Below are 26,150 nucleotides of genomic sequence, written 5' to 3'. Positions count from 1 at the left end.
TATTTCTAAGAGCAAATGGACACACTCTGGAACTACAAACATAGAGGGAAAGTGCACCCTCCATGAGGACCTTGCTAGGCCTGACCAGCTCCACTCCAAGCATCAGGGAGTGACATCCATCCCTACAGCCTCCACAAGTCTCGGAAATAGTCTCTAACGACAGGATGAAGTAGGGTGCTGCTGCAAGGGGGCCTTCCTATGACTTCTGGCTAGTGGCCCATACCACCAATCTACAACATACCATATCAAACTAGAGGCGAGTTTTAATCAGTTTATTTAATTCTTCAATAAGAATTATTCTCAGGGAACAAATTTTAAATAGCTGGATCAGCATGTCAAAAGACCTTACATCATACAAAGTGCAGATCTGAAGACAATAAAACAGTAAGAAAATGGGGTATGGGGGAGCCTCAGTGGCAGAGTGTGTGGCATGCTTAATATTCACGAGGTTCTGGTTCAATCCTAGCACTTGAAAAACAGACAAACCATCAGAACCTTGGGTAATAAATGTAGCGGAGGGCGGGCAGTGGTGGCGCACACCTTTAATCCCAGCACTTGGGAGGCAGAGGCAGGTGGATTTTTGAGTTCAAGGCCAGCCTAGTCTACAAAGTGAGTTCCAGGACAGCCAGGGAACTCTGTCTTGAAAAGCCACAAAAATAAATAAAAATAATAATAAAAAATAAATGTAACGGGGGCACGTTACTCAAGCATGTATTCATTCTGCCTTTCATATCTGGCTTCATCATGGAATTCACTGAGAGCGAGCAGATTAAAATGAGAGCGCTTTCATCTGGATGAGATCCCTTCTGAGTCACTGTAAATAAAAACAGAGGCCATCTTTGTCTGGTACTCAAGTGCTGGCCTGAGTAGCCATGATGGGCTAAAGACACTGCACCATGAACAGACATGGGGAAGAAGAGTGAGTCAGGAATCGGGAGCTGCTCTGCTGAGGCTGTGAGGGCCCTGAAGCTGGAGTTAGGGAGTGGAGGAGGCCACCACCTAGAGGACCCCAGCGCTCTCTCCCCCAGATCAAGCACACAACCTCCAAGTTCTGCTGCTTTGTATCCAGGACAAGCTTGATAGTTCTCAGGTAACTTTAAACAAACCATAAATAACAGAGTATCTCTGAACTTGTCAGAGCCAGTAACTGTAAGCCAGGTGCAATCGGATCTTTTATTTTCCAGTCAGCCAACAGTTTTAGACTTAGGGCTTTCTTCCCTTCTTACGCAGTGACTGTCCTTCTCCAGAGAAAGCAATGAATCTGCCTCCAGCTTCATCCTAGGTATGAAAATAGGATATTATTTTCAGAAACTCCTCAAAGTTTACAATAACCACTTTATTCCATGGACTTGTGTGCCATCCATCTACTTTCCCCACTTCATTAATCATAATAAGAAGTGCCCTGGGGGGGGCTGAAGAGATGCCTCAGGGGTTAAAAGTGTGTGCTGCTCTTTCAGAGGACCCAGTTCAGTCTCCAGCACCCATGCTGGGCAGCTCACAATTGCCTCCAACTCCAAGGGATCTGACTCCCTCTTCGGGGCTGCCAGGGCACCTGCACACACAGGGCAAACACACACACATAAATAAAATAAGCATCAAATGTCCCTGCATTTATGGCATTGAGAACCCCACAGATGATAGCTGTGTGAGTCCACCACCACCTTTGTGTTTAGATTTACTGTACAACCTCTCCACAACTTATGGAGGCAGTTATGTCTTAAGAAGCCATTTTCAGCTGAAGTTATCATTAAGTTGGAAAGACATTTCATACACCTCCCTTCCAAATACCCCAACTCAATTACAAACCACACGGCAGTGTTCTGGTAGTCTCCCCCTTGTGACCATATGAGGGAAGGGAGCCTGTGGCTCCGTGCTGCCATCTAACACTCAGAAAGGATCCCACTACCCATTAGCCTAGGAAATAACCAAAATTCAAAACTCTAAGCACAATTTCTATTGAACATCTATCACTATCATATCACTAGAAAGTTGAAAATCCTAAATTGAACCATGATAGCTTGGGAACCTTTTACACAATAATCGCTTTGTATTTCTAAATTTTTGCGTGTACAGGTGTTTTGTCAGCATACATCTGTGTAAAATATGCAGAAGGGGGCCCCAGATTGCCCCTAGGACTGAAGTTGCAGAGGATTTTGAGCCACCATGTCAGTACTCTCAGAAGATGTCAGTGCTCTCAGAGCTTTGCCAAGGCTCCAGCCCCACAGCAACTGATTCAAAAGTAAGCACAATGCTCCAAGGAAAAAAGTCACTCTCAACTGCAACAACCCAAAATAGGAGTGTTTCCACTCACTTTTCTGCACGTGTTTACTTAACTCCTAAATCTCAAACCTGTGAGTTTCTAATCTAAATTCTCTTACTTCCTGGTTGGCACTGCAGAGGTTAGTGGCTCACTGTCTGCACACAGCTCTGATTTTGTTTTGTTTTGTCTTTTTTTATTTCTAGAAGGGAATTCCTAGCTTAAAAGATGCACTTAAAAACAAACAAACAAACAAACAAACAAAACCCTTTGTATATTCCGATCAGCGTTAGGAACACTCACAATCAATTCTTTCATGAGCAGATTTGTTTCTTTAACACTACAAAAACAGTAGGTTTTACCCGACATGCTTTTAACTGCTCAGTATCTGCGACGTTACCTCTTGGTTTCCTAAGATAGTCGCAGCTTCTAAAACACATCGTCACACCTGCTGCACCCTGAGGTCATTCCATGCTTCTGTGCCAAGCGCCGAAGTGCAGAGCCTATGTGAGCTCTAGAATGCAGGCCTCTGCCACACAGCCTTCTGTCTGTCCTACTTCTCTCTCTTCCATCCATCTGAGCACAAGACTTGACCAATTTCGTCTGTTTGAACGTATATCTCAAGCTAGGACTTGCCATTTTCTTGACCGAGAGCCCAGACTGGCTCCCATCAGTGCTGGGAGGCAGTGCGAGTTGCCACTGGCTCTAGCTATTTCTACTTCCTTTCTTCAGTGAGGTATACTGTAGAATGTCTTTTAAGTTAGGATAGATGACAGTCTTCCATTTTATTGACAAAAATGATGGACTGGGCGTTAGGTCTATCTTGTACTTTATAAATTATAAAATGGTAATAGTTAAGTAGCGTCCCAAGAAAAGCTTCTCAAAGGTGTCTTTGTTTTGAGGGCTTACATGTCAGAAAATACTTTTGTTCTGAACCTGGTTGAACCTGATGGTAGCTCAGCTAGTGAGCCAGCCTGGTAGAGCTGCCATGTCAGTCACCATAGACTTAGTGGCTAAAATAGCACATTAATTTATGAGCATTCTGGAGATGAGAAGCTGAGACCAAGGTGTCTTCAGACCCCTCTGGCTTGAAAAATGGCCCTTTTCTGCCTGTGCCTGGCCTTTCCTCTACATGGTTACATTTCCCTTTCCTGTGAAAATTAGAAAATAGATTAGATTGGATTAGGACCCCATTTCCCCTTAATTATACCTTGTAAAGGGCCCTATGTCCAAACAGTCACATTATGAGGACAGATAGAAATTCTGAGTGGACAAAGTTTAGCCCAGAAAGAGTTGGGTACAAAATTTTAGGCTGGAAATTTTTCCTCTTAGAATTTTTGTCTTGCTTTGTTGAAAGAATCATTTTAAGCAGCCTGAAGAGGCTTCAAACCCACAATCCTGCTGTAGCCTCCCAAGTGTTAGAGTTACAATGTGCTACCATGCTTGGCTTCCCATGAAAACCTTAAATCAAATGTGTTGTCAAGTTCATATATGTATGTAGCACATAGATGGCTCTCATCTCTCACTTTCTCTTATCTCCTTCCCAGCTGCCTCTACAGCCCCTCGTCCCTACAAACCTTCCTATTTCTGTCTGTTCTATTTGGAGACTGACTGGATTTAACCAGGATATCTGTGTGAACATGGGTTTGGAGCTATCTAATGGAAACTGGTAGGCTTAGTAGTGGCTGTATAAATGAACATGATGACTCTCTTCCCAGAATCATTAGTCCTTCCTCTATGTCCTTTCAGAACTTAAAAAAAAAAATTTTTTTTTTTGCTCATTTGTATATTTTGCCTATGTATATGTACTGAGTATGTGTCTGGTGCCTCTATAGAAGGTTCTCTGGAACTAGAGTCAAGAGTGGTTGTAAACCATCATGTGGGTTGGGAAATAAACCCAGGTCCTCTGCAAGAACACATGCTCTTAACCACTCAACTATCTTTTTAGGCCCTTATCAGATTCTGAGACACTGTTCTACTACCCAGTTCCTGTGTGTGCATCCAAAGATTGTTGAGGTTGGTCTTGTGTGCTGTGCATTCAGATGCTGAGTTCTGTGCCCCAAGATCAGGTTGTAGTCTGGACATGGACGTTGTATTGACCAATGTGCTGTAAAGAACGCTCCCTAGTAATCTCTGATTGGACAATAAAAGGCTAGAGCCTGTTACTGGGCAGGAGAGAAACGTGAGTCTTGAGATGGAGTATGGGATCTCAGGTAAAGCCCACAAGGAGAAGGAAAAAGGCAAGGGAGGAAGGAGGTCCCCATGAGGCAGGATGGGCCACGAGGCAGGATGGGCCATGAGGACATGACCAAAGCAAGCTCAAATTGAGGACATACATGAAACAAAGCAAGACTCAGCTGGCAAATAATAGGGCATTTATCTGGTTATTAATAGCCTAGCCAGATTGTACTCATCTCAGAACCTTCCCAGATTAGGTTTGTAACTTGTTAATAAATTTTGATGTCTTTGTGCTGTTACTCAGGAGCTAAATGAAAAAGGATGTTGCAGAAACTGCCATAAAATTATTTCATTAAAAGATGATGTCTCTAACTATAGTAAGACCTCTGACCTTCCTAGATCTTTTTCCTGCTTCAACCTAGACCTATTTTTATCCATTGTTCGAACTCAGTAGCACTGTCTAATCTGCTAACTAATGGACTTCAACTTAGAGAAGTTACTTGCACAATTCTTTCCCCTTTCTTCCATTCATTCATTCATTCATTCATTCATTCACTCATTCATTCATTTGTTTTTGCAATGAAGTCTTTCTATGTTGCCCAGACTGCTCTTGAATTCCTAAGCTCAAGCCACCCTACTGCTTCAGTCTCCGAGTGCAGGGGCTATAGATACACACTACCATGCCTGGCTTTTCACAATCTGCAGTACTTGCATATATTCTTTCATCTCATTTCACCTTAGTGTTAGGAATGGACATCAGGCCATGCTGACCAAGTACTCTATCTAGAGCTGAGCTTCACCTCTAGCTCAGACCTATGAGTTTTCTGTATCTTTACTAGAAGGGAACACTCCTTAGAAATCCTGCTGTTTAACAGTATATTTAGGCCTTCTTTCTTGTGTAAGCTCTGATCTTCAAGAGCAATAAGCAAGCCTGGCTGCTACTGTCTGAGGTCAAATAGCAGCCAATTACCAAAGGCTACAACAGACTTTATTATCTAGTGTGATAATAAAGTGTGGTCCTAGGCTTGGGACCTTCCATGAGGCCTTTTTCCTGGGGTTGCAGAGGCACAATATAGTGTGGGAAAGGTGCTGAGGCTCTAAACACATTGTAATAGGTATTCTGTCATTTCCAAAGGTGCCTTCTGAGAACTCTGGGATCTTTTTTTTTTTTTTTTTCAGTCTGACCAAGGTTCAATTTTACTATTCCAAGACACTGGGTTATGAAGAAGGGGGAGGGGCCATTCCCGCCAAATCATCCTTGGAATCCAGTTTCAGGTGACCTCGAACTCTGGGATCTACACCAAACTGCCTCTTGGCTTTTCCCAGGCCAGGCTTAGGCTGTAGCTGTCTATGGCTAATTAAAAGCAGGTTCTGCTTGTCCTTTTGTCAAGTCCTTGCTAAACTTGCCTCCTCTTCCAAACTTATTATCCCATTACCTTTCACCAAAACCGTAGTGGCTTTGAAGATAGAGTAAAGCTATGTTTTAAATTTCATATACCTAAATATTTGTGGATAAAACAAATCCTGCTGAGGCTGCCAGCCTATTCTCCTGTCTGTAAGTCACACTGGAGTATGAGCACGATGAAAGCTGAACTGTATCTGATAAAGGATGTAGGAAGGTTTCATGGAGATGTTAAAAGTCTACTGACATCTACTCCAAGCCTGGAAAACTTACAACACTGTGTCAGCCTAAGGGACATTAAAGGTGCCAAGAGATTGCAGTTGGGCCGGGAAGCACCCTGGTCTTTGTCTCAGGCCACCCAGAATACTAGAGCGGAATAAGTTCAGTAGTCAAGAGTGTCTGGCAATGATCCAGCAGCCCAGCTTACACAGTCTCACAGCACAGCTGATCTCTGCCCTATTGAGACCCCTCAAGGGGACCGACCGACCGATCAACCTACCTTCCTTTCTTCCTTCCTTCCTTTCCTTCCTTCCTTCCTTCCTTCCTTCCTTCCTTCCTCCCTCCCTCCCTTCCTTCCTTCTCTTCTTTTCTTCCTTTCTTGTCTTCTTTTAAGATAGTTCTCATTTAGCAAAGCCTGACTCTGAGCTCCTGGATCCTCTTGCTTCAACTTCCCAATCACTGAGATTACAGTTATGCTCTATGCCCAGCTAAGTGCGAGCCTCTAAGAAATGAACCAGGAAAGCCTAGGGTCTAACATATGTATTCTAGAAATACATGTCACACTTGGGTGGCTGCATTCCAGACACAGCTGCTGTGCAGAATGCAATCTGCAGCAGGATGAGTAACTTATAACTAATGCCTAACACCTTGGACTAAGTTCCCTTCTGCTTCTAAGGCAGCTCCCCTGACTCCCATGCCCAGTGACAGGAACATGTTGGTCATAGAAGCTTGCTGTCCCGATGTCTTTGTGAAGGTCACTTTCTAGCATTCTGGGGTTTTTTTTTGTTTGTTTGTTTGTTTGTTTTGTTTTTTCGAGACAGGGTTTCTCTGTGTAGTCCTGGCTGTCCTGGAACTCACTCTGTAGACCAGGCAGGCCTCAAACTCAGAAATTAGCCTGCCTCTGGCTCCCAAGTGCTGGGATTAAAGGCGTGGGCCACCACCACTCAGCTGAAGCTCACTTTCTAAATGGAGAGCAATAGATATCATGTGTGAGGTGGTCAGGGGCTCTGGCTCTGTACAAATGCAATCACAGCATGAAGCTCACAGGTACATCTCAGCAATGAGATGTTACTTAAGAAGCACACAGAGGTACTTGGCACCTGACTTGGCATTGACTCCAAGAGCCAGTATCATGTTAGTCACCACTGTTGAGTGGTATCAGGGCTGTAGCAGAGGCCTGAACCTTCATGACTGTGTTCATATTAACCCTCAATGTCTTGATTTTGGTCAATCTGGTTTCCTATGAGCATATGCACCTATTCCCAGGTATCATGTCCAACCAGAGTCAGCTGGGCCTGTTCAAAGCATTCGTCTCTGCAGGACTCTTAGCCATACTGTCCCTATCTTACAGCCATGCCACTTACTTAGGAGTCACTGTATAGAAATGGTAAGGTCTAGTTCTAGGTTAGAAAGAACAGTGATAAGCAAGAGTATAGTTAAGCATGTGTGAAGTCCTGGGTTCAACTTCCCATTCTGAAACAAACAGTAAGCAAAGAGAAGATGAAACCCACCTGGGGCTCCAGATTATTTTTTTGTGGCAGAACCTGGAGTCTGTTCTTGACCCCTGCATTGCCAGACCTTAGTCAATAGACCTGCAATGGTTCTACAGAGTAATCAGCCCATTAGGAACAGCAGGGCCACAAGAAGGGGCATAAATATCACAGAAGCATCATATTTTGAATGGTAGAAACACTAGTCATCACTAGTAAGTAAATCCTATGACCAATGAAATTAACTTACCTCTTCAACCTTTTTGACCAATGGACGTGAATTTCTGATGAAAGTGATCTTACCAAGCTTAAATTCGTAATTAGGAATTCCTCTGTGAAAATTACAGACAAGGAGAAAGGTTAGTTCCAAGGAGGACTAAGATTTGCTTCTGACAATCAAGAGGAAGGTAGGAAGAGACAGCAGTGCCTTTTTGATAATTGTCTGGTATACACTGCTTTGCCCTCTATGTACCTGCTAGGAGGGAACACAAAGTAAAAACACTGGTCATGGGGTAGGAACTGTGGGTACTGGCCTAGCCTTAGACTCCTTCTGAAAGTGCTCCAATGCATCCTATCTCCTGTTCTCTTCCTGGTCACACATAGACAACTAACACATCCCCACTCCTACCAGGTAGCCACCAAAAGAGAGTCCACCGTGAATCCCTGGACAGATACCATTGTGCTCTACCAGTGTCAGAGAGCGAGTGAGAACGTGAGCCTATTCAGTAGCTGCTGGTTTGTCTCCAACACTGGAATGAGGCTCTACTGCGTCCTATGCTTTGACACAAAGCCCATGTCATGTGTCAAACCTTTCTTAGTAAATGGCAAATACTCATCAGGGACAAGCTAGGACAGACCTACCTTTTGATGTCTCCAGGCTTGATTGGGGAGGGACTGGGCTCAACCCCTTTTTTCTTCCCATCCAGTCTATTCCCAGAACCAGAGAAGGCCTAGGAAAGGAAGCCAAGAGGGCGCATGCTCAACCCCAAGAGCGAGCAACCCTGGACCTCTGTGTAGAGACCCCAGAAGAGGAGGGAGTTGGTGCACTGCCAGGCCCTCTGAGTGCTGACAGCCAAGGCACCTCAACCAGCCCCTCAAGGGACCGCAGGAAGCCCAAGAACTCTCTAAACAGGCAGCAGCAGTGATAGCTGATCTCTGTTGCAAACACTTGCCAGGCCCCCCTCCCCACACCGCTAGTCATCCTTCCTCTTCTGCTTCCCAGCTTCTCAGCACCTGCACGAGCCACTTCTGCCTGCTCACCAGGGAGCCTGGTTAGCAAACATGCTACTTACCTTCAAATAGTGTAGGCAAATAAAAGCAGGGTGTGTTTTCAGAGGTAAAGCAAATGTGCTAACAACTGTTGAGCCTAAAGGAAGTGTCGTATTCATTATACTAATTTGACTTTTTAGTAGACACCCCACACACACCTAGAGACCATATCCAAGTCCTATGATAGGCATAAGTTTTGAAAGAAACAATAGAAGTTGGAAGCCTTTCAGGGTTGTCAAGGTTCCAGGAAAAAGTACATATTAAAAGGTTCGAAGGCTGGCGAGATAGCTCAAGAGTTAAGAGCACTGGCTGATCTTCCAGAAGTGCTCATAAATCATCACTAAGAATAGTTGCTGGCATCAGGATGCAGAGAGACACGCAGTGCCTGGTACTCACACGGAAGCCCACCTCTCCGGCATAGCCACTGTGGTCAGCTTCTCCCTCCTAACAGGGGAAAAAAAAGAAACAGGACATGAGCTTCTTGGAATGGGTGGTCAGTTTTCCTCGGAGCCCCTTGTTTCTACAGTTGCCCGTCTCCATCAGCCAGAACACACTATCCTCACAGGAGGCAAGCCTCCTCCTAGGAGCAAGGACCATGGCCCAGCTAGCCCCTGCAGAGTCCACACAAAAAAATACATGAACTGACCAGTAAGTCAGCTCACCAGGTAAAAATACTTGCCCCCAAGCCTGAAGACCTGAGTGCAATCCTTGGTATCCAATGGTGGAAAGAGAAACAACTCCCAAAAGTTGTCCTCTGACCTCCATACCCATGCACAGTACACACACCTCCAACCGCACACAACATGTTTAAATGTAATTAAAACAAACAAAAGAAGCACAGGTACAAAAATATCAGGAGGAGCTCAAGGAAATGACTTACTATTGACTCCTCATGCTGCACTGGTCTTTCTGGTTCTTTGTATCCCAAGGGAGCATCAAAATCCACCTGGGTTTTGAAAATAAAGGTTAACTTCTGAGACGCAGCCACTCTGCCTCTTTAAATAACCAATACAACAGCTTGAGAGTCCAGTTGTCCCAACAATAGTGCTTTACACTGCTCAACATCACTACAATGACATGAACACATTATAGACACACGGCTATTGTTGGGAGCGCTCTCGCTCTCTCTCTCTCTCTCTCTCTCTCTCTCTCTCTCTCTCTCTCTCTCTCTCTCTCTCTCTGTGTGTGTGTGTGTGTGTGTGTCTATAGTTAAATATAACCATATCACCATGGAAGTGTGTGTACCCATTACCCCAGAGAAGGTACTGATAATACTACAACAACACACATGTTCCTGGCAACTATTAATCTCTCTTCCCTTTCTAAAGTCTGAAACCTTAGATATCAATGTAAATGAACGGAGACAGGAGACAGTGCAACCTTTCTTTTTCCTTGACAACCATGAGTCCTGTCAATAATTTGTTTTCACTTAGCTCTTAATACTGTAACATTCAGTCTTTGACAGGCCTGAGGTGACTGTGGATCCAACCACTTTAAGTACAGTCAACTGCCACTTCTATTCCCTAGGAGGGAATACTAGGTGAATGGCCATCTCCTCCTATTCTGATGGCATTTTCCTCCTCTTCCCCTTGTGTGACACACTCATGGGTTCTGACCTCACTTATAATGGAAAGTTACTCACATTCATGTCACATTCAATAATGGATACAGCCTTGTCAGGTTTGGTCTCCATCACCCGCAGCTCATAGATCTGCAAAAAGAACAGGAAAATGAAGTAGTAAGGGCTGGCAACACGGGCAGCATCACACCAGCATCAAACCTTCCAGCACTGACAATGCTGCTTCAGGTCAGATCAAAAGGTACTTGTCCCCACATGTTGATCTAATTCCACAAGCTAATTAGCACCATACTGCAAGACTATTCTGGTCTAGCTATTCATATCTAATTTAGTCAACAAGTAAAATCTAATATTCTAATATTATTATACATTCTAAATAAATTCTAGTATCTAAAATCGCAATCTAGTTTATTCTAAGAAAAGAATTGGCTAGGTGTTTAAGGAGACAAGAGTAAGAACGCTCACACCAATAATGCTAAGTCTATCCTCCCAAAATGATAAATGAATTGTACTGCTTAAATTTGAGAGGGAGGGTAGGAGATGGGAGGGAAGGAGGGAGGGGGGGGGAGAGAAAAAGACAGAAAAAAGAAAAGGGAAGAGAAAAGAAAAGAAAAGTTAGGCTAAGATTATACAGAGCTAGCTCAGTTGTTTCACACACTGACACCTATATACCAACATGCATCGGCAACAGTGTCCACGTGGAGGTCAGAGGTTGGCTCTTTCCTCCTACCTTTGGGCTCCAGGATCAAACTCAGATTACTAGGCTCACAGGACCAGCATCTTTACCTGCACCTCACCAGCCCTACAGCTTGACTGTAGAGCATTCGTACAGTGTTTGCAAGGCCCTAGGTTCAATCCCCAGCACTCCAGAAGCAAATAATAAAATAAAATGGCAGAGGCTCCCTGGTAAGGTAAAGTGCCAGCTGATGACCAGCAGCAGGGTCGTAGGTTCAAGGTTGGTCTGGACCACAAAGCAGGCTCCTACTCTCCTCTCCCTGCCAAAGGGTTTTCTGTCCTTTTATCTAAGTCAAGCCCCTTGCCATGCTGGGAAGGGTCTTGATTCTATTGAGTTTCTAAATCCCATCAAATAGTAATCAAATTAACCACCATGAAAGGCTAGGGAGATGGCCCAATATAGACATTATATATAACTATCAATATTGAGTGAATTAGGGCTTTAAATGTGAACCAGGAAAATTTAAAAAAACAAACAGCAGGAAGCAATTAGGTGATAAAAGCCACTTTCAGAACACCTCATTCAATACTAGAATGGACAATGACTCTTCATTGTGGATTCAAACATTCTCTTGTGGAGGGTGTGGGGACTCTCATGAAACCTTGACCCCACAACCATCTCCTAGGTGGTAAGATTACAAATATGTACCACCAGGGTCAGCCAGCAAAGACATTTTTAACACATAAAAAACAAATGAAAGAAAGAGAGGGGGGCAGGAAGAAAGAAAGAAAGAAAGAGAGAGAGAGAGAGGGAGGGAGGGAGGGAGGAAGGAAGGGAAGATTTTTTTCTGAACATTTTGCCCCCCGCGTGTATACATGTGTACCACAGGCACTCCTGGTGCCCACCAAGACCAGAAGAAAGTCAGCAGGCTCAAGAGGCTACCCCTGCCCTGTACAGGAACTCCACTGATGCAGCTTCTACAAGTCACATCCTGGCTCACCCATGCTCCTGTATCCACCCCAATGAATTCTTTGCATCACTAAAACACTTAGATGGAATCATTTCTTAGCTCTGTCGTTCCCTCTCTCTGGTAAACAGGCACAGTAGCAGAACAGTCTTTAACAGGTAAGGTAGCCAGGCTCACCCACCTTCTCATTGTAGTTGATAGCAATCACATCTCCAGTCGTCAGACAGGCGAAGTTTCTCAATGCATTTTCTAATCTGCATACAAGTTGTCAAGGTAACAGGACAAGCTGCATGCCTTCAATTACACAATGGATTACTACTTCCAGTGACTCTAGAAGGAAAACTCTTCCATCGAACAGATGGAAGAGCTGACTCAGATGAGCGGGACTGGCTCCTAGAATTTCTTTGGCAGGCCCTGGCAAATGCTATGGTACTCCACAGGCTTCTGCTCTACACTGTCTTTGTTCCTTTTCTCATCCCTGAAACAAAATATTCAACCAAAAGCAACATTAGGAAGGATTTATTTGGGTTCAGTGTGCCCTAAAACAGTTTATCATGAAAGGAAAGGGCATGCAGGCAGGAAAGGCTTGTGGCTGTGGTGGTGGGTGTCTATTCACACCTGGGTGGATCAAAAAGCCGAGAAAAGGGAATGAAAGCTCTCAATTGGCTTCCCTACCTTCTCCCTTTAGTCAGCCTGGGACCCAGATCACATGATGGGGCTCCCCACACTCAAGTGAGTCTTCTTTTTAAAAAATACTCACAAACAAGCCTATATATGTCTACTGTATGATTCTAACAGTCAAGCTGAAAATAAAAACTAACCATTATGTACACTGAGACTGCCTTTACCTTATCAGTTATACCCAGGAACAACAGTTAACCAAAGGGATACCCTATTTCCCATGATAACAAAGAGAAAAAGCCTCCCAGGAGAGAGAGCTCGGCTGTTAAGAGTGAATACAGCTCTTGGAGAAGACCCAAGATTGGTTCCCAGCACCCACACTGACAGATTACAATTACCAGTAACTAGGGTATCTGATACACTCTTTTGGCCTCCAAAGGCACCTAGACCCACAAGCACATATCCACACACATACACATAATTTAAAAGATAGAACAGGGGCTGGAGAGATGGCCCAATGGTTAAGAGTGTGTACTACTCTTTCAGAGGATCAATGTTTCATTCCCAGCATCCATATTACATGGTTTACAACCACCTATAACACAAGCCCTAGGGAATCTAATGGCCTTTTCTGGCCTCCTTGAGTACCTGTATGCACAAACATCCACACAGACATACCCATAAGATTCTTTTAAAAATCTTTTAAAAAGCTCCTGGAAGCAATTTCATAAATCTACATTATAATATAGGAAACCACAAAGATCCTAAAAGGTGACGATGAAGACAAGACCCATCCTACACTGACAGCAAAACATTGTAGTTCATTCTGATGGACAAATTAAGTAGCTCTTCACACAGATGTCCCCTGTCTGTTGGACAGGACACCTCTACCACTATCTACACTGTGGAGACAAGTATCCAACATGCCCCTTTGTCTAGGACCCAGACAGCAGCAGGCTCACTGGCATCCAGGATTTGACCCTTGGCACAACAGCCTGCTTCTGACAGTGAGTGGAGAGAGGTGGCAGGTGTCAAGAGAAGTAAAAGCGGGTTCTGTCAGTATGTTTGCTTTCAAATGTTCTACTTGTCCATGTTGCTGTTTGCGATTTTTGTTCTGTTTTTCTTCAAAGTCTTACTATGCACATCTTGACACAAAGGATGTCCCTCACTCACACAGGTCACATTTATAAATACACATACCCAGCTTAACCTGAGAGGCGAACATAAAAGAAAAAAAAATCATTAGAACAAAAACATAAACCTTTTCCTTCCCCCTTGCTAAAAATCAGAAAATGTACTCAGCAAACCTTTATTGTCTTATTTTGAATGGGTCCTAAGTCTGAGCACAAAGTGGGCTTGATCACCTGGTTCATGTTGAACCAGAGCCAAGGGCTCCACAGAGGGCTGGAGATAGATGAGCCACGATGCCTTCCCACTGGATAGACTGCGTATTTCAGTCTTTGTGCTAGGTAGCCATGAAACTAAAAGAAGGCTCTGCTCTGGAATCTAACAAGTATCTGCAAGTGCCTGGCGAAGGCTTGGTCAGGACCCAGAGGACTCGTACTAGCCAAGTGACAGTACTAGCAATCATGACTTCAATCAGAAACAGATGTGTGTTTCCCCATGATGTTCAGTGACAAGCAAGAAGCCCTTCTTTGCAGAGGAACTCTTATGTCCAAAGGATACACCGCTTTAGGGTTGGTAATATCCAGGAAGTCTGGGCTCTGAGGCTGGAACTTAGAGTAGGTCGCCACTTGGAGGTTGACACTTTCCACCTGAACCAGGCCCCCTTCCTCCAACAGCAAATTCTGCATCATCTGAGGAAAAGAAATCAGCATGAAACTCCTGAAAATCAACAAGCCTACATGGTGAACATCTGCCAGTTAGTACACTGACGGGGTCTAAGTCTTATTTGGGTAGAAGGGCCCAGGATGAAGACTTGAAACAAGCAAATTAAAAGTGCCATGGAGCTATGCCATGGAGCTATGCCAGAGAAGAAAACCAAGTGAGGGATGCACATGGGAAGCTGGTCAAGTAAGGGATTCAACTTAGACTGAGTTGTGACCTGTCTGCCAAGGGCACCTGACAGGCCATCAGTTTCCAGCCTACTGTACACAATGCTTACCTCCCAGCTCCAAAGCTGCCCCACAGGCAGTTTTCATGGCCCTGAAGCAATCAAGACCACACTTACAATAGAAAGATCACACAAGGAAAAGCTAGTCATGGAAGGCCCCAGACATGTCTGCTACTAAGGATCATAAAAACACTAATACTAGTGCACTGATTAACTGCCCAGTAAGACAGATAATGACTGAGGAGAGGAACAGAGAGAGATGAACAAAGGCTGGGGAAATCTAGCATGTAGGAAACCAGGCCACTGTAGTACCAGAAGTCTTAAGTCAGAGGCAGAGAGCTATGGGTCAGGAAAGAGGGATAGGTTACAGGTCTCAGAATGGATTTTTTGATAATTTAAAAAATAAGTTGAATACATAAATGCATAAGTAGAAAGAACTGAAGAGTGAATTTCCATTGGCCTTCCTTAACACCTCTCTACCCACTTTTATCTTTCCCGGTCTATGATGGTTTGTATATGCTTGGCCCAGGGAGTGGCACTATTAGAAGGTGTGGCTCTGTTGGAGTAGGTGTGTCACTGTGGGTGTGGGCTTTAAAACCATCATCTTGGCTGCCTGGAAGCCATTATTCTGCTGGCAGCCTTCAGACAAAGATGTAGAACTCTCAGCTTCTCCTGTACCATGCCTCCCTAGATGCTGGCATGCTCCCACCTTGATGATAATAGACTGAACCTCTAAACCTGTAAGCCAGCCCCAATTAAATACTGTCCTTACAAGACTTGCCTTGGTCATAGTGTCTGTTCACAGCAGTTAAACCCTTAATAAGACAGACACCCAATGCTAGCCCCTCCTATGCTAGGCTACCCCAAGCATGTCCTTAGGATGCAAATCCCGTTGAGAACATTACAAAGAAGCAAGGACAGAGGGCTATGGTGCAAGTAGGAAGGTGCTCATCTAAAGAATGGGGCAGCCACAGACTACGGAGGCTCCATCCAGCACACTGTGCTAAAAGGGTGGGAATGACAAAAATGGAAGATAGCCACTCCTCCAAATGCCACAATAGGCTGCTAAGGTTTTGGCAAGTGAGGGATCTGTGACCCTAAGCACAAGTTTCCCAAGGGTCAATACCAGCCTGGTACAGACCAAAGCAGTATAAAGTGGTCAGTTAGGAGGAAGGTAACTGTTGCATGAGGCTCTGGAACACATAGAACACAAGGACGGTTGCAGGCCCGAGTGAAGCCTACAGCTTCCCCAGACAGAAGCAGGAAAGAACCACAGACAGTACAAAGCAGGAAAAAGGGCCAGACCAAGCCCTGGGGAACAGACTTCTGAAATGACTTGAGGACAACAAGGAAGCAAGAAGACCTGAAAGTACACCCTCCCTAGCCCATTCGTGGGCACTTTGATGCAGACAGCATGGCAGGCCCAGGCCTGATGGCACTCCAATAAGCTTGGGTCAACAGACGAGGTTCGAACAGCAGGCCAGCACTTGCTGCAGCCTGGTTCTCCCTGAAACTTGGTAGCTTAGGCTGGGTGAAGCCCACTGAGCAGCCAAGTGAGATAATCTGTGTACATGCCCCTTGTCACCTGAAATAGAAGCTGGGCGACAGTAGGCAAATGCCTGCTCATGCTGGAAAGCCAGCCCAAAAAGGCTGGGAAAAATAATCTCACATCCCCACAGGCTTCCTAAGTGCCATGTGGCATCTCAGAGAAAGAAATGCAGATAGCTTCTCAGGCTAAAGGTGTCAAAGACTCTGTAGCTATTAACTGCACACCAGGGATTTAAAGGGAGAGTTTTCAGAGCTCAGCGTTGTCTACGTCAACTTTCATCTCAATAGGTGAGCCATAGGGCCACTGTAGGAAGAGAAGTGCTGAAAGAGTCACTGCCCTACCCTTCACCATCCACTGCAGCTCCAGTGGCCAGGCCTGCTGCTACAACAAGATGCTGCCTTATGCAGGGGTAGACACAGGACAGTAAGTGATGAGTATAAGTGATAAACAAGTCAGATCCCAGCTTTAGTAAAAAGTCCCACAGCAAGTCAGGGCAAGGAGACAGGCAACAAAGAAAAGCCTAGAAGTAGGAGGTGCAAATCCAAGCAGGACTCCTGTTGGGGAAGACATGGCCATGGCTCATCAAGCACCTTGGGGCCCAGCTGGAAGGGGTGGCAATGACAAGAAAGAAACACTCTTTAGTACTTGAATCACATGTAGTTGTAAAAAGGAAAAGCTACTCCTTTGAAATGTGCTGGTCACTGCGATGAGCAAGCGGGTGGGGACTGAACCTCAGAACACTGTTCTGGTGGCAGTGGGGCCTCCAAGAATAGCAGACAAAGTACTTCTGTGTCCTCAGCCCCATCCACAGCCTGCCAGGGGCCTTTCAGGATACCTGACACCATTAAAGCACAAAGACCAGGATACATGCTTCCCCATGAAGGCTTCCTAAAGCTGAGCTTGTCAACTGGGCTAGGACTGAAAGGAGAGAGAGACGGGAAGCAAGGGTGCTACGGTCTCCAAACCACACTACAGAATGCTTGCCACCTCAGCATCCTCCCCGAAATGTTAAGTACCTCTGCCAGCCCTTCTGAGGAGCCCTTGATGAGGCACCCAGGTCTGGAATGACACCCACCCTTCACATCAGCTTGACCTGTGGCACAGCGCACTGCTGAAGATGTCTTCCTCTTACTGAGATCTTCTACTTGAAAGGATGCTCAGGCATGCACACACATGGAAAAGGGGCAGACCTTCACAGCTCAACTCACCCAGTGGGGGAGGTAACAGATGCCTTCATCAGCAACAAACTCCAGTACACCGCAGTGTGTCATCCGATCTGAATTCTTATTGGTCAATTTAAACAGCATAGGATAGGTAATGTTGAGCCGGCCTAAGAACAAAGATGTTATAACACACAAGCAAGTACCACACCTACCACCAGTTCCTGTGAAGGAAACCCCATCCACCCAATGCCCTCCTGTGGCCTAAACTTCAGAGCCTACTCCCACATTCCCCTACTGTTCTAGTCAGAGGGGTATCACTGCAAGAACACACCATGTGGCCCTAGAGGAGCTTGGTGACTTAGTCATGTAGCACCAGCGTAAACATGATTTTTTGAAATCATGATTCTTAAAAGTAACGTGTTCATTTATTCATCAATAACTTAAGTGTCAACCATGTGTCACAAAAAAAAAAAAAAAATCTGTTCCTTTAAAGGTTTTCATGTAGAGAGGTGAGATTGTGAACCAGTACACACTGCAGGCACCAGGGAAGCAAAGGGGTGGTAAGGGAGAAAGACCAGGGAATAGACTTTCCAAGCCCTAAAGACACAGTTTTCCAGGTCAGCTACCAGACACACAATCCAGGAAGAGGGACAGCTAAGCAAAGGAATGGATGAGAATTCAGCCAGTTCAAGGAATGACCAGTAATTAGGCAAGATGGCTGGGATCAGGTGTGAGAGTAAGTCAGGAAGGGAGACACTATGAGAACACATGGAACAGAGACAAGTACCAGGCCAGTGGGCAGCCCTAGCTCAGAAGGCCACAACATGGCATGTTTCTGAATTCCAATGGTCTATGAGTTAATGGCTGCACAGAGGGCAGGAGCCAGCAACGGGACTAGTGGAATGCTGACTCAAAGGCACAAGGGCAGAGAGAGGAGGGCCTGGCCACACGAAACCAGAAAAGGCCAGGAGACCAGGGCAATAGGAAAGTGCTGTGAGGTTCTCAGTGGTGTTTGCTATGTCCTGGGCAATTGTTTAATCTTCCCAGAATAATGAAGGCACTATCATTCCTCCCTTTTTAGTTTGTTGGAGAAACTGAGGCATGTGGATAAAGTAACATGCCCTCAATGAGCACGCTCAGGAGTGGTCGTGCTGGGATCCATACTTAGTGTGCAGAAGTCAGAACTCTGCCACTTGTCAGTAGACTGCAGCTTGTCAGGTTAAGCACACACCAAGACTCACTTCATAGCCCTAAATGGCCTCTACCTCAGAGGCTTGCCACCACATCTGGCAAGAAAAGTTCACTTAGTATCAGGAGGCAGAGAAGACTTCTGGCCTCTCTGTAAATGTTGAATGAATAAAGTCAATCAGGGAAGAGCTTGGGTGGGAAGCTCCAAAGCAGCCTAGAAAACTGCCTCACTGTAGAATGGAGGTGATCTTGCCAGGACAAGGGTGACTGAGACAAGTGGCCCAGGGCCAAGGAATTAGGTTTATGTTCTTTGTCACTAAAACAGCTCCAACCATGGAAGCTACAAGTTGACCCAGAGTCTGGGTGCTGCAGACCAGGCTCCACCAAAGATCTGAGGCAGAGGAAATTAAAGGAAACTCTAGCACCCTTCAGCCACTGACTGATGGGAGAGCCTGACTTCGAGCTCCCCAGTCCTCTGAGACACTTAATTGCTACAGCCTGAGCAATAACCTGCATCTCACAAATCAAGACTCCCTTGGTCTTACTTGGTTACAGTGGGTTTTTTCCACCACTTAACAGGCCTCAACAGCTGAGCAAGGTGGCACACCTGTAACTCAGAAAGTCAAGGCAGGAAGATTTTAAGTTCAAGGTCATCCTAGTTAAGTTGGGTGAGACCCAGTGTGAAGGAAGAAAAAGGGCTTTAAAGGGCTGAAGGGTCTACTCAGTGAATAAACACTCAACTAGCATGCAACCCTTAGTACAGCAAAAGCAAACAAAGAAAGGTCTGAATGTTGCTCTGATCTGGTCTAAATCCCACTGATTCCATTCCAAAGTATCTTTCTGGACACTTTGCTAAGGGACACACCTGGGCTCCTTGGCCAGCTCACCCCAAAAGCAAGACCAAAGACCCACAGGATGAATTCAGTATGGGAAGATCTTCAAGTTTCCAAAGCAAAGATTGTGTCCACAATCAGGGCTGTTCATAATCCGAGAGAGAGCAAGCCTGGGGCTTTTCTCACAACGGCTTTATCTGGCACAGGAAGAGAAAGTGGCAGTTCAACCTCTGGCTTCCTCAGGATACAATGCCACACTGGAAGTGAAAAACTCAGGTTTGGGAGATCTGGGTCATGCAGTTCTCTTGGAGATCAAGCTTTTTTTCCCCTTTAGGAAGACAACCTAGTGAGCCCACACCACAGTATGAACTACTCAAGCACTATACAAAGTGCTGTTCCTTTGTATCTAGACAAGTTCTTGAGACAAGCCAGGCACTGGGGAAGGGGCTGAGGTGAGAAGAAAGAGAAAAGAGTACCCTTTACTGAGTGGGTGCTTATAGCACCCTTGCAGTGGGAAGCAGAGCCATGCTTTGCCTCATCTAAGGTACTTGCCCCTGGTCCTTCTAGGCCAGCACACCCTCCAAAGAGGATTCTAACCACATCCTGACAAATGTTACACAGACTCTGAGGACAATGAAAAGCCCATGCCCATTTCTGGCTTCCCGTACTTATATAGAAAGTACTTACTGAGTTGATCGAGGGCTGAGGGTGGCATAATTACTGTGAAAAGAATATTTCAGGAATATTAAGTAAATAAAAACAAAAGGGTAGACCAAAGGCAAGATGTATACTTTCTGATGCATCTTTTAAAAGCTTTAAACAGTGGTTTGGGGCTAGCCAGAATTTCATAACGACTTTTCATAAAGAATCTTACTTGAAGTAATTTATTTTTGTGCTCTGAATGGCATTTAGTCAACAAACATAATTAGCACCCTACTCCCACCACCCATGCCTTAGGACAGTGACATTTTTACTATAATGTTAGTGTCTGGTGCCCACATGCAAACTAAGGGCTATAGAAGGCTACAGGGCTCATAGAGTTTAGGGCAGGAAAGGTTACTATTCAAAATAAAAACAGGCACATACTCTTCCCTCCTTTCTCCACATCTGACCTGTCATTAGGCCCTGCTAGCATGGACACGGAGAAGCAGCGGTACTGCGTGGAGAAGCGGTTCTGGAAGACCCGGGGAATCGGGTGGTCAAACATGTTGAAAGAAAACTAGGAGAAAGAAAGAAAGAAATGGTATTATTATTAAAACAAAGAAACAAAGGCACTGTAAAAAAAAAAGAGGCTGGTCATCAAGTCCTGAATCCCGGTGACCTTGACTTAGCCTCCCACATAACAAATGTACACAAATGTGCACTGTATCTACCTCAAAGGTATGTTTCTTTAGGCCAAGCACTAACATAGCAAGTCATCAGTGCGTATAAATGTGGTCAAAGAACACAGCAAACTAAAATCTCAACTAACCAGAATGTTCTTTTGACCACCTCGGCGGCACGGTGAACCTCAAATCCTTCTTGTGCCTCCCAAACTCATCCCTCAGGTCCAGTTTCTATTATCTATAGACAGTGCAACTTTACTAAATATAAAACCAGGCCTTCCCCTCCTATTCTTCTGCTACTATTCCCTATTCTCAAGATGGATCAAGGCTGGGCCTTACATACACTTCACAGAGACTCATTACTGACCATCCACCATCTCCTAACCTAACGTTTCTGTCTCTGGACTTGTAACTCCACCTGGAGCCCTTTCCCCACCATCCTTAACTTAGAAGCCACCTCTTTTCCTGAGTGCCTACCATTTGTGTGGCTCCAATCTGGACTTTAGGGGATATCACTTTAGTAATGTTTGGGTACTGCAGGCAGATATCACCTCTGCCCTGGGGAACTTGATATGAAAGACAAGGAAGATAACAATAAAATACCTATGTCTAGGAGTTTTAAAGACAAGAAACAGGTATCGGGACAGAGAGCACCCGAGAATGGATGTTAACCAAGTGTTCAGGAGGAGACCCTCATTAAAGACCTACATGTCTGAGTGTCAACTGGGCAAGAAACCCAAAAGAGCATTGCAGGTGGTGAAAAGCAGATGCCCATGTATGTATTCCTCCACCTGGCTTTCAGTAACAATGCTTTTTCTTCTTCAGCAAGCCTCCCTTGCTTTGGCAGGGGTCAGAGTTAGTGCTTCTCCTGGTGCTCACAGCACAGAACAGACCTGCACACTGCATATCAAGTATTTTCTCATACCAGCCAGCAAAGTCAAGACACGAAGAACTACATCCAAGACAGTCTGCTGACCTTCACATGCACATACGGGCTCACATACCCACCCGAAGGCTTCTATTCTCAAGCCCACGTGCACACCAACATCCCCCACCAATAAACTGTTCTTCAGTTACTAGTACACAAGTTTTCAGTCTTTTTTTTTTTTTTTTTTGGTTTATTCGAGACAGGGTTTCTCTGTATCGTCCTGGCTGTCCTGGAACTCACTTTGTAGACCAGGCTGGCCTTGAACTCAGAAATCTGCCTGCCTCTGCTTCCCTAGTGCTGGGATTAAAGGCGTGCTTCAGTCTTTTATCTTTTTCTTTAAGTACCAGAACTGTGTGACTCAGTCTTAGGTGCATAACCCACAAAGCCCTTTTTTGAGCCATGGGGTTGGGGGGTGGGGGGTGTGTGCTCGTCAAAGCATCTTCACCTATGCCATCCATCTAACCTACTGCTTCTCTCTGGAACATAAACAACGTACATGAAGTATGCAACACCCGAACGGTATCCTTCCAACTCAGCCACCAATGAACATGAGCTTCTATCATCCATGTTACTTCCTTTAAAGCTTTTATGCCTAACACATCAAACACTCAGTGCTGGTTATGTAAATGAACTTAGACAGGGACTTACTGTGACACTCAGGATAAAAATCTAATAATCACTTCTTGTTTTTAACAAACAAACAAATGGCACGGAGTCAACACTATATACAGGAGTGATGAGACATCACTGCAGCCGGATGGACTTGACTTCCAACCTCTGAGCCTCACTTTCCTGAGTACCACCTCTCTAAGTTTTAGTTCTACCGGTAAATATAATAACTACGTACCTATGTTCCATGGGGAATGCAGGAATTAAATAAGTATACGTTGATAGAAAAAAGGCGCACTACATATTACCTATTGTCGTTATCACAACGTGATGAACACAACGTGACATACAGCCTAAGACATGATTTCTACTAAATAAAAGGTCAGGGAACTTTGGCTGAGCTTAATGTCCTTCGTTTTCTCCTCCCTCGCGCCACTCCCCCAAGAAATCTCCAGTTAACTCCGAGTTCATGGAAACTTGTTGCGTGTCGAGCACTTATGAGAACTATCGACATAAAGTAGCAGGTTCCTTTTTACTCTCGGGGCTGCTGTCCCGCCGAAAGGCATTCGAGTCATGACTCGGACAAGCTAAGAAGAAAAGAGGTGGCTCGTAATTATGGGTCCCACTTGGGACAGAAGCTCTCGGGACAGTGTCGGGGCCCGACGCAGGCCCGGGTGACTCGGCACCTCCGCCACCAGGTCCAGGCCCTCCCTGCCAGCTCCAGGGGCAACTCTGGCATCATCCGGTTCGCGATCCCCGGTCAACTCACCATGACTGACAGCGTTTGGTGATGCCGCTTCTTTTCCTGAACCTTACAATAAAAACCCACAGCTCCCTCTTTGCAGTCCAGGCCACTGCTCTGAAACCCAGAAACCGCGAGAGGCTCGCCGGAAGTGACGGAACACCGCAGGGGATGGGGTACGGAGGCCTGAAGTCAGCGGCGGAAAAACAGAAAGTCATGGGAAGGCCTGAGGTTTGAATATTACTTAAAGTAAACATTAAAACACTTGATAATTGATTTCACAGGATAGCGACTGTTTATAATGTTTAGATAGTACTCTCTTCCAAACAACTTGATAGGAGCCGTTCTCCTTACGGACTACAATACCCAGAATGCAGCTAGAGTTTCCGGCGTTGATCCCGGCCATCATGGATTCGGGCGGAAGTAATCTATAGCTCACTCTAATTCGACGAACCGTGTATTGGAAACTTATTGGAAACACATTCAAATAATGTGTGACTGAATTTACTTTATGTCTAAGAGTATATTGTTTTCTAAGTATGCCAGGGTCAGATAATAGACCTTCCTTCCCGAAGTAAAGATGTCTGCCAAACATAGGTGGTTTTGGGTGACTGGACGTTAGCGTCAACACCGGCAACAAGGTTCGCAGCCTGAGGAAAGATGTTTCATTTTTTGAGGGACGGGCGGGTCTTATCCAGCTGCGAATAGCAGAGCATTATTGGCTGTCCCCAGTAGGAACCAATCAGAAAGGAGGAAAGGCTAAGAATTATTGGCTGCTGGCGTGGACCAATCAGAAGAGCTGTGATTTGGCGGGAGTCTTGACGACCTCCGGGGCTGTCCGTGTCTCAGCGCCAGTTCTAGGTATCCGCCGCTGTGGCTATGTTCGTGACCGATTTCCGCAAGGAGTTCTACGAGACGGTCCACAACCAGGTGACTCCCATTCCACGATCCTGATCCAAACCTTATCTGGGGGCTGGGGAGAAGAGGGCGAGTGTCCGTGGATGGGCCGGGAGGTCAGAGAGTTGCCACAGAGTTTAGCGTCCCTGTGTTCAACTCATCTGTCCACGTTTGCTTCTACAGAGGGTCCTTCTCTTTGTGGCCTCGGACGTGGATGCCTTGTGTGCTTGCAAGATCCTCCAGGTGAGCTTTGAATACCTTAGGAAGGTAGGACAGGAGGGAGAGGTGACAGATCAGGGTTGGCCCCAGCAGGGGGTAGGTCACAGAAGGGGAGGGACCAGAAGGAGCAGGCAGGAGGTGAGGAACCCAAAATATCCTCTCTGACCTATACTGGAGCTAGAGAGAAGTATAGTGCAAACAGTGAGACAAGTACGTAGTGTTTTATACAGTAACCCAAGTGAAAATGGTTTCACTTCTGAAATCTTTGAATTTGTAAATGACCTCTCAAAGATGGAATTTGAGAGAGGAGATGTGACAGTGGGGAGTGGTATAATAGGGAGTGCAGGAAATACAGGAGCCCCGAGTCTATTAGAGAAGATTGTTAGTTTGGGCTCTGACCATAGTGTGGTTTGTTTTTTTGTTTTTGTTTTTTCAAGACAGGGTTTCTCTGTGTAGCCCTGGCTGTCCTGGAACTCACTTTATAGACCAGGCTGGCCTCGAACTCAAATCCATCTCCCTCTGCCTTCCGAGTGCTGGGATTAAAGGCGTGCGTGCGCCACCACACCCGGCTCATAGTGTGGTTTTTACAATGTGCTGGGGTTAGGAATTTTTCAGAACCCCTGTAATTAAAATTAGGGTATTTTTTTTCTCTTAATGTTTTACTTTGGCACACTGTACAGATTCAGATTGAATTCTTGCTCACAGCCTTGCCACGTAGCTTCTCCTATTGACCTTTTACCAAACAGCATATCACATAGATCTTTGTCTCAACTCAACTAGTCTGCTTCTGGTGATTGCAGGTAAGTTATCTTTAATGAGGGTTTCTGACCACATGCTCTCTCTCCAGGCCCTGTTTCAGTGTGACCACGTCCAGTATACGCTGGTTCCGGTTTCTGGGTGGCAAGAACTTGAAACTGCATATCTTGAACATAAAGAGCAGGTATGAACTAATGAATTGGAGAATAATTAGGCCACTCTACTCAGTGGCAGGTTCTTAATACTTAGCATTTGTCCAGTTCTGAAGTAGGAGAAGGGTGTTTTTGAAGTATCAGTTTTATTAGGCTTAAAGTTATGGTGGCGGAATCAACATTTGCCAAGGAACCACCAATTTAAGGTAGGTTTGAACTACATCTAGCAAGACTGAGGCCAGCCTGGGCTACACGACAAGATCCTGTCTCAAAAATAAAAACAGTTTAGTTGTGGGCAGCACCTACTCTGACCTCACTTGTTGTTTCCATTTATTTATTTATTTTGTATCCCATATCAGCCTCCTTCCTCCTAGTTACCCCCCCCCACAGTACCTCCTCCTATTCCCTTTTCTGAGAAGGAGAACCACCCCCCCTTACAGGGTGTTACCCCCCCCACCCCCACCCTCCCAGCTCATCAAGTCACTGCAGGACCTCTCCCACTGAGGCCAGACAAAACAGCCCAGTTAGGGGAATGGAATCCACATAAAGGCAACAGAGTCAGAGCAGCCCCCTCTTGAGTTGTTGGGGATCCACGTGAAGATGAAGCTGCACTTGCTACATATGTGTGCAGGGGGAGTGGGGGGCAGCAGGCTAGATCCAGCTCATGCTTGCTCTTGGGGAGGGGGTTCAGTCCTAACCTCACTTATTTCATTAGGATACACTACTGCTCTATGTTATCTCTAGAAAATGCATTCCAGTTATCAAACACGTTTTCACTTTGGAATTAAACGGTAGAACCAAGACTCCTTACCTCTGCCTGGGACCAGATGAGAATGGGTTATTGAAGGCCCTATAGGGAATGGGTAGGGCATGTCAAAATGCATTTGGAGTCCCTGGCTGCTTCTAGGATGACTTGGAAGAGATTCATTTATAATTTGAAGTACTTATATCAGTCGAGTTTTTTACCTCCAGTATTTTGAGACAAGATCTTATTTGCTAGCCGAGGACAATCCTCCTTCCTTGGCCTTCAAAGTGTTGTATTACAGGTGTGAGCCCA

The 26,150-nt window shown here is 45.4% G+C and overlaps 2 protein-coding genes across 9 annotated transcripts in view; one reads left to right on the top strand and one right to left on the bottom strand.

Moving 5' to 3' along the window:
• Window positions 1-252: 252 nt before the first annotated feature.
• Window positions 253-23,778, bottom strand: Ufd1 (ubiquitin recognition factor in ER-associated degradation 1). Of its 5 annotated transcripts, none has more exons than XM_006522007.4 (13): window positions 23,631-23,775; window positions 23,097-23,255; window positions 20,578-20,684; window positions 20,153-20,185; window positions 17,490-17,611; window positions 14,345-14,475; window positions 12,219-12,291; window positions 10,458-10,526; window positions 9,696-9,761; window positions 9,212-9,259; window positions 8,408-8,496; window positions 7,797-7,878; window positions 259-1,278 (listed from the first exon to the last, which is right to left on the bottom strand). In XM_006522007.4, exons 3-13 carry the CDS (start codon window positions 20,582-20,584, stop codon window positions 1,204-1,206), a joined length of 795 nt encoding a protein of 264 aa, XP_006522070.1. In that variant the 5' UTR covers window positions 20,585-20,684; window positions 23,097-23,255; window positions 23,631-23,775; the 3' UTR covers window positions 259-1,203. The 5 variants fall into 5 exon arrangements, 4 of the variants coding, with proteins under 4 accessions (NP_035802.3, XP_006522070.1, XP_006522068.1 ...); XM_006522005.4 differs by having other exon boundaries at window positions 20,552-20,684; window positions 23,631-23,736; NR_028403.1 differs by lacking the exon at window positions 23,631-23,775 and having other exon boundaries at window positions 253-1,278; window positions 23,097-23,220.
• Cdc45 (cell division cycle 45) overlaps window positions 23,542-26,150 on the top strand; it is a 31,526-nt gene continuing 28,917 nt past the window's right edge. For 2 of the 4 annotated variants that reach the window (NM_001161623.2, NM_001358206.1), the window contains exons 1-3: window positions 23,542-23,999; window positions 24,150-24,209; window positions 25,033-25,125. In NM_001161623.2, the coding sequence (NP_001155095.1) occupies window positions 23,949-23,999; window positions 24,150-24,209; window positions 25,033-25,125 (204 nt within the window). In that variant the 5' untranslated portion in view covers window positions 23,542-23,948. The remainder of the gene's footprint in view (window positions 24,000-24,149; window positions 24,210-25,032; window positions 25,126-26,150) is intronic. The other 2 variants (NM_009862.2, XM_006521744.3) reach the window with 2 other exon arrangements.

The sequence above is a fragment of the Mus musculus genome, chromosome 16 (assembly GCF_000001635.26).
Source record: "Mus musculus strain C57BL/6J chromosome 16, GRCm38.p6 C57BL/6J".
Classification (NCBI taxonomy): Eukaryota; Metazoa; Chordata; class Mammalia; order Rodentia; family Muridae; genus Mus; species Mus musculus.
Note: the sequence above shows the minus strand (reverse complement) of the source record. Positions and strands in the feature narration are given on the sequence as shown.